Here is a 17,310-nt window from a genome sequence, read left to right as displayed (position 1 = left end):
GGCACAGCATGAGCAAGCGGCAGTAAAACAGTAACTTTGACTAGCTGCAGTTATAGTTCAGAGGTGACATAATTAAAGAATCGCTTAGAACTTTGAGGTTCCTTACTACTCCGAAATATGAATAGCCTCGAATCCGCTCCTTCCTAATTTCTGAGCGTTTTCTCTACTGCTTTGATGAAAAAGGTTTGCGCTATTCCTCGTTGTTCCTGAACATAGTGCCTCATACGTCCTATATACGGCGCTACGTATATGTGCGCCGTATGCTGCTTCATCCCGCACTGTGCAATAAACATCGTCATTTTTATCGTCGTGCCCAAGCTCAAGAGGGCTATGCTATCGCTACCGCCGACCACGCCTCGTGAAAAATTGCAACACTCTCGCGCTGTGCGGATTCATCAAGATGCAACTGCAAAACACTCGCGCTATGCATTAAATGCCATCGTCTTCATAAAGTTCCATCCGCAACGCTTTTTCATTTGATCTCAGTAAATACGCCATATAAACACGCGATCACGCCAAGGACGGAGACTTCAATGTTGCCGACAGGCTACGTAGATCGAACGACAAGAAGTCAGAGTAGACCATCACCGAAAACTTCGCCTAGTGCAGAAGGAAGCAAATATCAGAGGCAGCATCATGTGCGGCTGCGGTCGATGGATAACGCACATGCAACTTAAATTTAGGATTGTTGGACTTCTACAATTCTCTTGGTTAACTTTTCTGTGCTATTGTTAGGTTAAGCTGTCAAAACAGCTTTAAGTAAAAGCACCGCACAAACCTTAGTTCAGATTTAGCACTTAGTGCAGTGGTATTTTGGCGAAATTAAACTGTTACAAGCACTGGAAAACGCCTGTTTACTGACCAAAGCATCTGCAACCCTTGTAGAACCTCACACCACTTGGCGATGTTTCGACAGTATTTGTCAAGAAAAAGCCTCGATAACAAAACATTGACTAGCACTCATAGGCTTGCTCTCCACCTGTTCACGTTTTCTTCTTTTTTTTTTTCTCTTTAAATCGCACTTTCATTTCTTCTGGAAATTTTGGATTTAGACAAGGAAATGCTTCCTAGAAATGAAATTTGGTTCAGACTCTTTAAGCAATTTTTCGTAAGCGTGCATTCTGAATACCACACTTTAAATACTTGCTAGCTTTTTGACAGAAGCGAGAAGATAGACACTATTGGGCTGTGCGATATTAGTGCACGTTAGACACCTAGATGGTCGACAATGCTGGAGGGGTTCACTACGACTTTCTCATAGCGTGAGTCGCTTTGGACGTTAAACGTTATAAACCAAACGAAACCACTAATCATCACCGCCTATTCCCTATCGACCAGGTCTTGTTTCTTCCGCTTTTGTTAACTTTATTCCATCCGTCGTTTTTTTTTCACCAACACGCTTTTGAAGTACAAATAGCCTTTGTCGTGTTGCACATATATCCATATATGCGTACGAGGACATTTTAATGTGTTGTTTGTTTAACGCTGCAGAATCAAAGGTACTTAGTTTTTTTAGCAGGATTGAAGCCCCTGAATTACAGTGGTGGTCAGCATTTTATTTATTTTTATTGACGATAGCATCGCTTCCAGGCTGACCTGGCGGGCAATTCACTGGTTCGCGTGGATTGCCGTTTCCACATACGCAATGTGGGTCTACGCTACCTGTGAAGTGAGTAAGTCTACGAAATACTTCTAATCATGTCATACAACCGAAAGGTTCGAGCAAAAATTCAGCAAGTGGAAGTAGTGTTAAAGAGCATCGCGACATTTTGGCAGCCAAAACACGGCATTTTTTCACACAAGATCCGAGCGTAGCACTCACAACCTTACGTCTTGACTACATTACCAGCTGTGATGGCATTTTCTAACAATACATTTTGTACTAATTTCATATGATCGCGATGTAAAGATAGCACGATATCTGCAAGAGTCAGTGAAGCAGGCAGCGGATCACCTGCATGGGTAATCACATCACGCAACCTGATCGAGCTAGCCTACTGCGTTGTGTTGACTTCTATTCTCATTCGCTCATTCGTTAATTAATCTAGTCTATTTTACTACATGTATAGCGCCAATTATGATCATATATTTATTACAATAAAAAGGTTTCACCATCTTGGAGACAAAACGATGCTAAGCACATACCTCCCTTCATACTTTGCAGTGGAGAATTTTTTCAAAATATTACATACTTAGACAACCAATCGGTCATTGACAGCGTTAGTTTCCAACTACTACCTATCAGACCTGCTACCAACCGGGTCATGTCAACTCTTCTCGAGGTGTAACGCCACCCTTCAAAAATTTCGTCACTCGGGAATGTGACATGGCACATGCAGTATGTGCTGCCAATACGGCTTTGCAACATCCTGGTTGCACAGCACGTTGACCGCGCCGTGTACTCCAGTGTCGCCGCACACTTGTAATGACAAATAGATGCTTGACGATCAGGTCATGTGACGTTTTAACCTGATCGCTAAGCCCTGGCTGATCGAATAGTTGATCGCGACACAAGTATAGATGACCTGGTGTCCAATCAGACCAATCAGAATATCCTCAACGCACATCGGTGATGTTTTGTTGTGAGGAGAGATGTACGGTTTTTGCAAAAATATTACGTTCCGTGATATTGCCACCTTCTGCAGCGAATGGTGTTAGATGCCTGTGCATCTAGAGCAGCTAGAGCATCACTGCTGCAGCTTTATGAGACACGGGGGCTATTTATTGCCTAATCTTTCCCAGAAAGTGTGTTTTAGATTCCAAACATTTCTTCATAGTCTCATACCGGCCTAAGAAATCGGAATATATTGAATTATTTAAATCTCTCGTGACACATTCAGGATGTCATTTCCCACGCCGAAATGGAAATCTGCGTACGCGGGATATTCATGGCGTCTTTATCATAAAAGAAACGAGTCGTAAGTATTCGACTTTTTTAAGCGGTATGAATAAACGTTCCAACTAATTCTATTCAGTTGCACATAATAATGATTATATGTGAAATAATATTACAGACGTTTAGTATCTGTGAACTGGCCCGTGCCATCACAAGAAGTGCTTTAATTTGGGGTGTTTAGAGGGACATGACTGCACTGGAACATGATTCGATAAGTTCATGATTAGACGATTCCAGTGAGTATAAAGCAAGCTTTAGTTTGGTTCACTATTTATAAAGATGTCATTATTGAAAGTACTGTGGTTTCCTCAAACTTCGTGGTTGCTATTTATATGGCAATGCTTCAGTGAACCTATACAGAAAACCGTTTTTACTAGTAACGCGACTGCAAAGCTCAGGGGAATTGCAGTGTTTGCAAACAAAAAAAAAAGAGTAAAGTACATAAGCATAACGACAAGTTGGCCACAATGTGGCTGCAAGACTTCAAGGGTACGAAATACTTTGTACCTTAGACCGGCACAACAGTTCCTCTGACATTTTCCTAATGCATAAATTGGGCAACTAGATTAGGCATCCGTGAAAACAAACTGTTGCAGTGTCCTTCCGAAAGACTAAAAAATATTACTGAAAACGCATGCTTCCTTTCCTGAGAAGAATCAGCTGTTATTATGTGAAGCATTACAGATAACCAACAATATATTAGTATTGCTCAACCAGGATCATAAAACGACAATCAGATGGAAGGTCCCCACGGTACATAAGTGATGACGTGGTAGAATGCGAGTGATGCCTGTCACAAGTTCGATTTGTAGCATAGATTTGTAGCCTATATATAAATGTTAGTCTCTCTTTGCATTAACCGGAGTTTTAAACAGGAACCGGAACTGAACCTAAATCCGGAACCGACCCTCATATTTCACCCGGAAGTGAAACCGAACCGAACCCGAATTTTGTCCGCCATTGGATACTGAAGCCAAACCTGAATAAGTTGGGGGAACCATTCCTACCTGCTTTACTTTGCGGATCTGACCCACGTTTTCTGGCAACTTCGTTATTTTTCTGTTACCGCTGCTTGTAAAGCGCTCTCCTAGCTTATTTCTAAAGCTCCACAGCACACCTCAAATATCATATCTGTAATAAAAAGTTGTAAAAACGACAACATATGCAATTATTGCCACCCGCCTCTCTTCGAGCAAAGAAAACCGCGGATGAAGTGGAGTATAGTGGGGGTGCCAGACAGATCCCTGCACTGTCTTCTACCTTGTTTTGGTTACATTTTATTACGGATCCACCGGGTGCGATTCCCCTCTTGCTCATTTCCAACCCTCAAGGGCAGCCGAGGGTCAACACGAATTTGACCCCGGTGCATTGCAGTTCAAGCCGCTGCCTTCAAAATAAGTCGCCTGAGTTCTGGTCCTTGTCCTACACACTAGTGGCCACCGTCCACAGATACCAACACGACCACTGTGGCCACCGGAGAGAGCTCACCCCACCAGTTCGTCGCTCTCCACTCCCGAACGCCATTCTTCCTTATTGAGCTTCATGAGGACGCTGAAAACTGGCTGGACCAATTGAACATTCCACCGACTTCAACGGCTGGGATGAGCAAAGGAAACTGCATAATGTGGACATTGCTTGCGAAGTTTCGGCGCAGACATGCTTCGTGAACGATGAAACGACGCTAACATCACGATACCTCTTTCGTCGCCAGGTATTGGCGCCCTAAATTGCCAGCGACCGCAGGGAGCGGGAGTAGTACGCTCTGCAATCTCGCTATCCAGCCCCAGAACGAGAGTGTCGCAATGTATTACGAGAATATGATACGTCGTTTTACGACAACTAATCAAAGTGTGGCTGAGAAGGAAGTGCGCAACCTAATGCGTGAGCTGAAAAAGGAAATATTCGCTGGGCTTGTGCTCAATCCCTCTGGAACAAGATCAAAGTTTCTCGCGGAGACCGCCATGAAGGAACAGACGCTTTAACACAGGGCTCAGTATTATAACCGTGACGTGTCCGCCATGTACGGCTTCAGCGATTGTGTGATGCTTTAAAAGAGAGCTAGTCCTGTCTGTGGTCAGAGAAGAGCTGACACATTCGGCTGAAGGGTCTGACGTCATCGTCAAGGCTTCCGACAGTCGCGGAGGTCATTCTTGGGGAAGTAAAGCAAGTCGTCCCATTGCCGGCTATGCCTGGTACGCAGCCACCGCCAGAGAGTGCGCCGACGTACGCGTCCGGGCTTCAGCAGCATAACGGATTCGATTGCCTAAGAGCGAAGGCCACGGTGCCTCATGCAAGCAAGCAGTATAATGGATACGACTCTCCAAGATCCAGAGTGAACACCCCTACGCTTGATCCAAGGCCGCGCCATCGCGCTCTTCTAGCCGAGGTAAGATTTCGAAAACCTGACATCTGGCGTGCCCCTGACCACCGGCCCCTTTGTTACTGCTGTGATGAGGTCGGCCACGTGTTGCGGTTCTGTCCATACCGCCGCTTCGGACAGCGTGGCTTTCATCCGCGTGCGCCATGTGCTCGTGGTGGTGAAGGACCACGCGAAATCAAGAAGTACCTCTCGGAGGAAGCGAATCTCACAGCCGTTCCACACTACGAGTTCCGCGTGATTACCTCTACCCGCTATCATTCTCCGAGTCCCCGTCCCTCTACAAACTGCACTGCCCGCTCTACGAGCCCACGTTCCCCGAGCCATCACGAAAACTAGGAACAGCGGCCTGAGGAGGTGAGGCCGCTATCAAGCGTAGTGCCAAATATCCTCCATCACCCTTCTTACGAGATAACGCCTATCAGACGGAGCCATGTAACGATGAAATTGGGTGCACAGCTTCGTACATACCAGTTGCTATCGCCGATTTTGTCATTACGGCGTTAGTTGATACGAGAGCGGACTACTCAGTCATGATCAGTGGTCTAGCAATGAAAGTGAAGAAAGTTTTAACTGTGTGCACTGAGCTTCAGGTTCGCACAGCTAGGGGTACCTTATTACCCATCCTGGTAAATACGCTGCGAGAGCTGCAATTAATGGATTGGTTTACGTTAGCGACTTTGCTGTTCTTCCCGAGTGTTCGCGAGACACCGTACTTGGCTCAGACTTCTTACAAGCTAACGGTGCGATAACTGACTTCCAAGAATTCCTTGTGACGTTTTCGCCGAACCAAGTCATTGCGAGATTCGACACTTACGGTTCATTAATGCATGCTTTGCGTATTACAACTACTGCCGTTATGATTCTGCCAAGGTGAGCATGCAATCGCGACGTAATAGTAGAGGACCATGAGCCTGCTCCTTGAAAAAAGGACCCACGCTGCAGGAGGTTTGCAGCGTGAGGTCTTGTTCACTTGCGGGACGGTTATGCGAAATCTTGATTACGAACTTCAGGACCGAGTTTCAGCACATTGCGAAAGAATGGTCATCGCAAAAGTAACATACTTTATTAATCCCGCAAACATTTGTACTCGTTCACACGAGCACAGAGCTCGTTCAGGATTTTGCTGGATACTTTGCAATGTTTTCGAAAGGTGGGCTCACCCCAGGAGGGAAAGACTGCATTGTGGCCGACGCAGAGACCAAGCCTATACCCCAACACCCATATTCGTGTCGTCAACAGAATGAAAGTCAGTTGTAAGAAATGCTTACCGACGGCATGGTGCAACCGTCTACCGGTCCTTAAGCTTCGCCAGTAGTGTTGGTGAAGAAAATTTAAAATCTTGTGCTCCTGCGTCGATTTCAGAAATCAGGTGAGAAATCGCGGCTTAATTTGCTCGCGCCCATCCACGACGAGGTGTACCGGTTACGCAATGGGAAATATTCTTCACTTTAGCCTGAGTTGCTTTGGGACGTTAAACCCCAAAAACCAAACCAAACCATCAAGAATGGCTACTGGCAGAAAACGTGGACGAACAGGACATAAAAAAACAGCATTTACCCCCCCCCCCCCCCCCCAACTGCCTTTATGAATTGAAAGTGCTTCCCCTCGAGTTCTTTTTCTGCTACAGCAACTCTCCAGCGAATGTTGAACACCGCTCTCTCTGTGGACTGAAGTGGCCAGACCTACACGTAGTCGCCTGGGCTGTAGGTAACTAGGCGGCGTCGAAGCTTTTAGCTGTCAGAATCGATCTGCTGCTGGCGGTAAATACTTCTTCAGGCCAGTTGACACGCTTGTGCGCGATCATGGGGGTAGCATAGCATCCAGCGGAGTGGTAACCTGGCTGCGACGGATCTCGGGCGAACACTCAGGCCGAAAGCATGAACTAGACGCCAGCCGTACCCACACTGACGCACATTTAATACACAGATACACAGACGCTAACACTCAAACAAAAACATTAACAAAAACTAACACAACCTACAAAGACTACTGATAAACACGATGCTTCAGACTAAGAAACAGCGTTCCACTTTTACATTGACAGCGTTCGCGCTTAAAGTTCGAAGCGGGCAACGCGTCTCATGGGTCGAGGCAATGGCGTCGGCGTCATGGTGGCGTGCGGCTTGCAATGAGCTGGTCTTGTTTGCCGCAACGGACGACGTCCCGTTGAAGCGTGGGCTAAAGAAATGTTGGCGTTCGTGGCGGCGTTGAGGTGAACCTCCTGGGCGATGCAGGTGGACGGTGGTACGAGCTTTGGAGGTGCCCCCTGGACGTAGCAGGCGGCTGAGTAGTCGCTCAATCCTCTGAACCGGTTTGAGAACAGCCGGGAGTCTACGGTGCAGTGCCGTAGAACTTAAGGAGACCGGTACATCAGCCGGCGTTGCTCATTCCAAGCCGAGGCGTCCCTCACCTCCCGGAGCCTCCGCTTCTCTGGCTTCCACCTCCTTGCCTCTTCATATCGCGCTCTTTTATGACCTCCACGTTCATACACGTTAGCCTTATCATCGTCTTCATAGTCTTCTGTTCACCACTCAGCGCTTGCAATGTCACCGACTACTTCTTCTTAATCCTTCGTTAGTCCACGTAATTCTTTTGCCGTCGTCGTCTTCTTTGCTTTCGCAAAACGTCTCTGTATTTGGCCTGTTATATATGATACTGGCAACCGTAGACTAATTCGAACGTAGTGAACCGCATCGTTTCTTGCTACGCTGTGTTAAACGCGAATGCTGCGTATGGAAGAATTCGGCACCATGTTTTGTGCACGATATTAATATACATAGAATGCATGTCAGTCAAGGTCCTGTTGAGGCATTGCTTCAAGCCATTTGTCGGCGGCTGGTAAGCCATTGTATGTCTATGGCTGCTGTGCATGAGATTCAGCAGAGGCTGAGTGAAGCGGGCAGTAAATGCAGCTCCATTGTCGGTAAAGATAGCTGCAGGGGCGTTGTGGCGCATGATGATGTCGTGGACGAAGAATTCGGCGAATTCAGCAGCAGTACCATCTCCAAATGACGTGTTCTCAACGTGCCATGTCAAGTAATCCGTCGGGACCACAGTCCACCGTTTTCCTGTGGACAACTTCGGAAAAAGGGCCGAGGAGGTCCATGCCACTTTTTCGAAAAGGTTCTTTGGTGGTGTTCTGGGCAGCAAAAAACAGACTTGTTTCAGGGGAGGAGATCGGCGTCGTTGGTGATCACGGCATGTTTTTACAAATTTGCGCACAGATAGTAGTAAAATGGGCTAACACTTCAGCCGAATTTTCGCAAGCGTACGACTGACCCCTAAGTGACCGGCGGAAGGTTCATAATGACAAGCACTCAAGGTTTCGGAGCGTAACTGCGATGGAACAACAAGAAACGTCTTGTTACTTTAAAAGTTGCGCTTTAGAGGTCTCCACGTCGCAGAATGAAGGACTGCCGCCCCGGCGAAACACACGAAGTACACTGGAATTAAATCCCTCCAAGTGCTCAGTGAGTGGAGCAAATTGAAATCGGTCCATGTATTGTTTGTCATACGGGCGACGCTAATTGCACAGATAATGGGGCAATTTTCTACAATGTCTTGCAGAAAGTAGACCCCAGGATCAAATCCCACGAAAACTTGCACAAAACGACAATTTCACCGATGTAGACGAAACCGCAGATACATTTTTGAGCTGTGCAGCTTCTGGTCGGGCTAATGAGCTGACCTCCATTCCTTGAATGCTAGAACTCCAACATGGCGTCAAAACATTATTCAATTCCTAAGCAAGGGCCTGTCGCATCACTGACTAGTCTGCGCCTGTATCAAGCTAAGCGATCACGACAGTTCCGTTAATTATCACAACCAAATCAGAGGTAGCGCGTTAGATGCTGCCGCTACCCTGCCACTGTGAGAAATCAGCGCATTGCCCTATCGGCGGCGGGGATCTTCAGTTTTCTTCACAGCAGCGCCCTTGCCGCCGGAGACCGCTGAAATTAGTTTTCCCGACCTGGACTGGGAGAACGCTGCTAAGGTTAGGTGGCATCTCGGCAAAAGCTTTTGGTAAAGTAATGGAGAGGACGGGATCTAAAGTCATAGCCGTATTTCACAGGCCTCTGACGGGGCGACAGGTGGGCTTCGATTTCGAGTGGTCGTTCGCCCTTCCGTGGGCAAGGGTCGTCGGGCGCGAAACCGCGCAGACCCACTCGGCGGTACGGGTAGGCCCTGTGAAGATGCCCCGCCTCACCACCACAGTGGTAGCAGAGATTCCGACGTTTCGGGGCACGCCACACTTCACATTTCCATGGTCGCCGATACACTGTTCGAGCAGGCACAGAGGCAACACTAGACTGCATCACTACTTGAGCCGTGGTATTCACGTCGTAGACTGGTGCTGGTGCCTGGCAGAGGAGCGATGAATATGTAGGCCTCGCCTAATCCTGCCTATAACAAACTCAGAGTTGCTGCTGCGCTTCAGGGGCCCCTCATCTCGGATGACTTCAGACAGCGATGCTAAAGAAGGAGCGCTGAAAGGCACCTGGAGGGCTTCTAATTCCTTCCTGACGATCGACCTTATTAGGTCATTTAAAAGGGTCAAATCGCTCCCTAGCGGCATAAAAGAAACAGTGGGCCCAAGCATCTTCACATCTCGATTTGCCGGGCTCAGTGCAGGAGCGTCGTGTCTATGGTGGTCGCATCAGTTAGGAATTCGGCAACAGGACTCGGAGGATTGCGCATACGACCAGCGAAAGACTCCTGTTTGACCCCACGCATGGGGTGTTGAAGCTTCTTCCTTCCACCATAGAGGGGTGAGCACAATTGAATAGGTGCGTCATGTCATGTCCTCCACATACGTCCGCTGGATACGGGAGTGAAGCGCAGCTTCAGTTTTCTCCCGGCCGTCTGTGTTGGAGAATGTAGCTAGGAGGTTTCGGCGAAATGTTTCCAAGGTGGACAGGGTGTTCTCGTCGTTCTTGAACCATGTCTAAGCGGTGTCGCTAAGCGCAGAAAAGCACGTTTGAAGCTTAAGGTCGTTGGTCCAATCGTTGTAGCGGGCGTCCCGCTCGAAGGTGTCCAGCCAGTCTTCAGTATCTTCGTACACGTTGCCTTGAAAGATGGTGGTGTTCTCGGCGTGTGGTAGAGGATGGGTGCCGGGCACATGCTGTCTGTGGTCATTGTTGGTGGGATAGTCGGTCGGGGCTGCGCCGTCATCGTCGGAGTGCAAGAGGCCCGAATTCAGGTGACTCATCGCGGAGCCGACGGCTTGGGCTCTGATGGACCTGAGTGAGATCCGCGTTTTTATTTCGTGGGCGTACGCAGGTCGGGAAGAGTAACCGCAGAAGGCTCCACCAGATGTGCCACAGTTGGTACACATAACTACTGCAGCGGCTGAAGGAGGGCACCGAGAGAGCTGAACAAGGGAACTAGCGACGATGGCACGAGGTCCGGATCTACAATTTATTGCCACATGCATAGCACCCATATCTCGTGTAGGGAATTTGTTTCGTCCCTAACACGTGTGGCCGCTGCACTGCGCAATGTTGCCGCTTATGAAGAAAGTTGGCGTATTCGGGAGCATTCTTAGGCAATGAAATAGTAGCAGATAATACATAGGTTGAGTTACATATTTAGATAAATAAAGTTCAGTTCCGTTCAGTCGTTCAGTCGTGGCCGACTCTTCGTGACCCTATGGACCGTATCAAGCCACGCTTCCCGGCCTCTCACTATCTTTCTAACATCCCATAACTTCATCTGCAGCGCCTCGAGGATGCCATCTAACCACCGCGTTCGCGGCCTATCCTTTCTCCGGTAACCCTCAATCTTTCCAACATCAGATCTTTCTCCAGCGACTTCTCTCTTCTCATCAGATGACCAAATTATCTGAGCATCAACTTTAGAATTTGATCCTCCAATGAGCTGTCTGGGTTTATGGTCGACAATATCGGCTGATTAGATCTTCTGGACGTACAAGGAACTCTCAAGAGTCTCCGCCAACACCACAATTCAAACGCGTCAATTCTTAGGCGGTCAGCCTTCTTCAAAGTCAAACTCTCTCATATATACATCACATCTGGAAAGACCATAGCACGAGTTATACGGATCTTGGTTGGCAGTGTAATGTCTCTGCTCTTTACTAGGTGGTCAAGGCTAGCCATGGCTCTCTTTCCCAAAGCAGGCATCTCCTAATTTCATGGCTGCAGTCTCCTTCCGAGGTAATCTTGGAGCCCAAGAGAAAATCTGTCACAGCTTCCACTTCGTGTCCCTTGATGCTCCAGGACTCGATAGGGCAAGACGCCATGATCTTTGTCTTTTTAATGTTCAGTTTAATCGACGGCTTCTCATTCACTTCTTGTACGAGCATCGGAAGTCTCTTGAGTTCCACTTCACTTTCTGCCATTAAAGTGGTATCACCCGCATATCTAATGTTGTTGATACGTTTTCCACCAATCTTCATTAAGCTGAAGGATCGTCCAGACAGGCCTTTCTCATGATGATGCACTCTGCATATAGGTTAAACACGCAAGGCGACAGTATGCAGCGTTGCCTCACTCCTTTCTCAATCGGAAACCAATCAGTGAGACCATCCCCAGTGGGGACTTTGGCCTCTTGCCCTTCTCACAGGTTCCTGAAGAAACAAATGAGGTGAATTGGAACTCCCATCTCTTGGAGAGCTCGCCACAATCTGCTGGGATCTACGCAGTCAAAAGCTTTCGCATAATCAATAAAGCAGAAGTAGATGGCTTTCAGGATCTTTCTTGCTTTTTCCATGATCCAGCGAAGGTTGGGAATTTGGTCTCTAGTTCCTCTGCAATTGCGAAATCCAGCTTGCGCGTCCGGAAGCTCCCGATCCACATACTGCGGCAGCCTACCTTGGAAGATTTTCAACATCACCTTGCTAGCATGCGAAACAGGCGCGATTGTACGGCAGTTGGAACAATCTGGCACTGCCTTTCTCTGGAATGGCGATGTAAACTGACCTCCTCCAATGCTGTGGCCACTGCAGGGTTGTCCAAATTTGCTAAAATATATACAGAACGTTAACAGCGTCATGGTTCAGGTTTCGAAGCAACTCAGCTGGAATGCCATCCATTCCCCTAACTTTGTTCTTAGCAAGGCTGGCTAAGCCCCAATTAACTTCACTCTTCAGGATGCCCGTTTCGAGGTCAGTAATCAAAACCGTCTTATGTTGGGTTTGCATATTGCACATCCGGGTCCTTCTTGTATAGTTATTCTGTGTATTCCTGCCACCTGTTCTTTATCTCTGAGGCTTCAGTGAGGTCTCTGCATCAATTGTCCTTTGTCACGCCCAGCTTAGTACAAAAACTTCCTTTGATATCTTTGATTGTCTTATGCAAAGTTCTTGAATTCCTAATTGGATGTTGTTTTCAAATCTTTACACTGAATGTTCAGGAAGGCATTCTTATCTCTCTTTGCTATTTTCTGAAAATCCGCATTGAGAACCTCGTATTTTTCTCTTTCCTCCCTAACCTTTGCCATCCTCCTTTCCTAAGCAATTTGCAAAGCCTCTTCAGATAACCGGTTTGCTTTTTTGCATTTCTTTTTCCTCGGCTCTCGTCTTCTAGATCTAATTCTTGAAATCAATTCCTCATTTACACAGCATATTCTGATTGAATTTGGTCCAGATTATACCCTAAGGGCCTTCTAGGTTTCTGCATTTTTCTCAATCCAAGCTTAAATTTGGCAACAAGAAGCTGATGAGCGGTGCCACAATCGGCCGCAGGCCTTACTTTTACTGCTTGTATAGCGCTTTTCCATCTCTGCCGGCAAAGAATATAATCAATCTGATTCCTGTATAGACAGTCCGGTGAAGTCCATGTGCACAGGCGCCTCTTGTTGTGTTGAAAATGAGTATTCGCTATGATCAGGTTGTTTTCTTGACAAAACTCTACTAGCCTCTGCCCAGCTTCATTTCGCTCACCAAGACCGAACTTTCCTGTAATTCCGGATATTTCTTCTCTACCCACCTTAGCATTCCAGTCTCCTATGAGAAAAAGGACGTCTGATGATGAAGTGCGGTCTAAAACGCAGTGCAGGTCAGCATAAAATCTCTCAACATCAGCTTCTTGAGCAGTAGTGGTTGGTGCATAGACTTGGATAGCTATTATGTTGAAAGGGTGACCTTGGATCCGAAGTGAAATGATTCGGTAAGTTTTCGGGGTTGTACCCTAACAATGGTTTGCCCATTCTTCTGTTTACTATGAGAGCGACCCCGTTCCTTCTCCTGGATTCGTGCCCACAATAAAAGACATAATGGTCGCCGGAATTAAATTCTCCCATTTCGGTCCATTTGAACTCGCTTATACCCAAGATATCAATCTCCAATCTGGCCATTTCTCGCTTGACGATATCCAGTTTACCTTGCGTCATAGATCCTACATTCCATGTTGCTATGGGATATATTTCCTTGCAACATCGGACTTTCCAGTCGCTTCCCGACACACCCACAACTGAGCGTCCTTTTGGCTTTAGCCCAGCCACTTCATTCGTCCTAAAGCTACTAGGAATCGCTCTTGGTTATCTCCACTAACATGTGAAACGCCTTCCTACCTGGGGGGCTCATCTTCCGGCGCCCTATCAATAAGGCTATTGTCACTGGCCATAGGCCTTATTTTGTCAGAACTCTCTTCCGTGACCTGCCTATCTTGGGTGGCTCTACACAGCAGAGCTCACGACTTCATCGAGTTTCGCAAGCCTTCCGCCCCGACAAGGCAGTGATCCATGAAGGGGATCACCGCCTTGTAATTGCCCCAGCCCTTGACCATTCGTCGCAGCATTCCCACGTGCCGATTGTCATCTCGCTATAACCTATCGCCCTAACCAGCTGGGTCTCCCAATGCTAATTCTTATTTCCACACATACTTTCCTCACCCTCAAGGTGGCAGGGCTTGCCCTTAAATCCGCGTCCAGAATCACCCAAAACCTTTTCTCGCACAATAGTCTGTGAGACGTGAACTGCATCCGAAGCTACGTGGACTGTAATGGATAAGCATGCACTGCACCTAATTATTGTCCCTGTATCATGTTCTGTCACCACTGTGCATGAATTTTAGCCTCACAGGGAAACTGGCTTGTAGGCTTTACAACTGGCCCATTTACCGGTCTGTGCTTGAGTTGTATTCTAACTCTGCACAAATATGAATCCATAATTCGATTTCCCCTTTAGGTTTTCTTTCTTTTGCCGTAACCTTAGCCACTTGTGTTATTTCCCGTGACATGTTAAGTTATGCCAGGTATTGATTGGTAGTGGTATTCATAAGGTCTGTTTGATGTGCTGTCTTTTTGGCCCGCATAGACTCATAGCAGCACTGTTTGCGGATCTGAAAAGCGTAGCTGGAAATATTTTCTTTTAACATTTGGCGCGTGAGAGCTATAGTTGGTTATGGGCCACTGAAAATATTAATTATTTTCCCCCTCCTGCTCTAATTTTCGGTCACTCATTATAAACATTTTGCTGAGGTCCGTGCAATCATTTGTAGTCCGTCACTTTTGACGTCAGAAACAATAGATGGACTAATAGATGAATTTTTGCGTGTAATATATATTTCAAAATAAGAGAAAGCTCAGTGTAACAAAAGTGAAGTAAAAATGCATGCAGCTTTTGTTTTTCTGAAGCCATGATAACAGGTTCGGGCAGGGGCGAACCGATTCGAACGGGGACGTGACGTGCCACCTGACCCAAAACAACCCGAACTGGAATGCCGTGAACCTAAACCTAAACCGAAAAAGTGCGGTTCGACACCTTGGCGATAACTGTAAAAATGTAGCATGCTGTGAACTCGATGCACCTTATGAAATGCACATTGAAGAGTATTGTGCAAAAAAAGGCCCTATTCATAATTGACCAAAACAACATCGAAAATACAGGAATTCATCTCACTCCTAAAAAACTTCGTTAACGACTTAAGTATAACGATTTTAAGCAGGTGGGGTAAAGTTACTTTAGTAGCTTTTTCAGACGCACACACTCATGTGAAAGACCTCAAGATATCCCCTATAATTCAACTACGTTTTTCTAGATGCTACGCATGACATATATTCTGCTTGTAATATGCAGAGCGGATGACTCGCCATTGACAGCAGGTCTGAAATTTACGTTCGATCCCGACTGCGGTGCGTTGACCTCCGTCCTGGTGGGGAGGCCCGTACGGCTAGGTGAAAGCGGGGATTTATATCTTTTGGATGGTCTGTCAATCATTCTTTGAAATTCTGAGATTAGTTGAAATTGGACGCAAATAGTTTGACGGCTTGACCTACGACAGAGATGGAACACACGGTGCCCGCATTATCCGCTATGATGGTCGTAGTTATGCAACGGAGTCAGTTTTGGTGTTTTAGGTGAATACCTTCGGTCCATGACTAGCTTATCGAAGCGAATCTTAAATTAGGCGTTGGTTTCTTGGCCATAAGTGAAAACCTTTTTTCTAGCTTCCCGGATTTATGCCGAGTAATCCTCAAGGACAGAGAAAGCTGTTTCTTTAAGTATATGTTCTGCAACACGAATTCTTGACTTATCTTGAAAGTGAGCAAGTTTAACTATGATTGCGCAATTTTTGCCTTATTGGAAACGACCCAGTTGATGTGCACGTTCGATGTCTTGAGAGCCAATTGCTATATCTAAGTGTTCATGGCAGAAGAAAATAATGTGAGTCTCAGTCTGGTCCCAACTTCCACAGAGATCATCCTGAAGTCCGAGGAACATGTTTCAGCGGCGCAAGTGGTTTTCTGCATCATACTTGTTTGACACTGCTCTAACCTCTGAAGGAAGTTTCATCAAGTCGGCGTTCGTTGTGAGTGCCGCTTCAATTTTTGGGTGATTTTCGGCCATTTTTTCCATAAATTTCTACGCACGCTGAAATACTGAGCACTGAGTCCTTAATGTTTGTTTGTGCGGACCGGATAAAGGCAAGCTGTGGAAGTACAGCGCTCTGGGAGGATTCGCTGCGTGTAATGGCTTCAGCAAGAGAGTTTTAATTACGGTGGTGCATTGTTTTCGTTAGGGCCTGGATTTGGTTCAACATCTCCGGATAAGACGACGAAAGACAATTGAAGTGGGCGTTGATGCAGCAGAAAAAAGCAATGCATAGCATCCTTTTACAGCAGTCAATGGCGTCTTTAGGTCACGACACCGCCAGCAAGATTGGGGTTCTAGATCGGAAGTGCGCGGCACAGTGCATGTAACTCCCGCGCAGCAGATGAAAAAAGGGCGTCTCTATGACGAGGTGCGATGCGGTGGTGTACCCCAAATAATTCCATCAGTACAGCGTCTTATAAAGGTGATCGGTTCCCGCCCATGTGCCTGGTTGCCAGATGAGGGACCAGTCAACCACTGGGAGCAGGGGATGCAGGTCAATGTGGCCGTAGTCAACGTAGCTGTCTACTGGCAGCCAAAGCGGCTTCGTTCACGTCGTGGGTCACAAAAAAGCCCGAGCTTTCAGCACTGAAGCACGAAGTGGCATTACCAGATAACAGGATAACCAGCAGCAGATGAAAAAAGGGCTTCTGCATGACGAGGTGTGATGCGGTGGCGTGCCGGGCAAAGTATTATTATAAATATATAAACCCTAGAAAGCGCAATAGTAATCATTCTTGCAGGTGCAAAAAATGGCGAACGCGTACCATGGAGGCCACTTCAATTACGCAAAGCATCTCGGCTTTGGCGCGATTAATTCTCTGCAACACAAGCAGCAGGGGAATCTTGCGTGGATATAAAAATACGAGCGAAACGCATTACCGACAGCGCATTACCAGCAGCGCTCGGCTGTGGGCCCCTAAGCATTGTTCAGGGGCGATTCTCAGTTGAATTGCTGACAGCGTTTATGTCCGTGGTTTCCTTCTTACTCACAGTGTTTTTTTTTTCAATTACACTGCTTAGTATGGAATGCAAACACTGGACGACTGGAAGGAAGAAACACTTAATTATGCCATCTTAGTTTCTCAAAAACATCGCACGCCTGCCGCTTAAACCGTACATGGAAAAGGAAACAACGCAAAAACAAAGAAATTCGCGCAGCACACAGAGGCGCAACCGTTTACCTAGCTCCCTCAATAATCA

General features: G+C 46.9%; 1 protein-coding gene across 3 annotated transcripts in view; it reads left to right on the top strand.

The window, feature by feature from the left end:
* Nucleotides 1–17,310, top strand: part of LOC146177198 (protein-cysteine N-palmitoyltransferase Rasp-like) — a 117,972-nt gene that overhangs the window by 12,608 nt on the left and 88,054 nt on the right. For 2 of the 3 annotated variants that reach the window (XM_084583112.1, XM_084583111.1), the window contains exon 2: nucleotides 1,591–1,673. In XM_084583112.1, the coding sequence (XP_084439238.1) occupies nucleotides 1,646–1,673 (28 nt within the window). In that variant the 5' untranslated portion in view covers nucleotides 1,591–1,645. Of the gene's footprint in view, nucleotides 1–1,578; nucleotides 1,674–17,310 lie in introns of all 3 variants that reach the window. The other variant, XM_084583110.1, reaches the window with a different exon arrangement.

This window comes from Amblyomma maculatum, chromosome 10 (assembly GCF_055883805.1).
Source record: "Amblyomma maculatum isolate TAMU_Amacu chromosome 10, ASM5588380v1, whole genome shotgun sequence".
Taxonomy (NCBI): Eukaryota; Metazoa; Arthropoda; class Arachnida; order Ixodida; family Ixodidae; genus Amblyomma; species Amblyomma maculatum.
The sequence above is the reverse complement of the archived record's forward strand: the minus strand, read 5'-3'. Positions and strand labels throughout refer to the sequence as shown.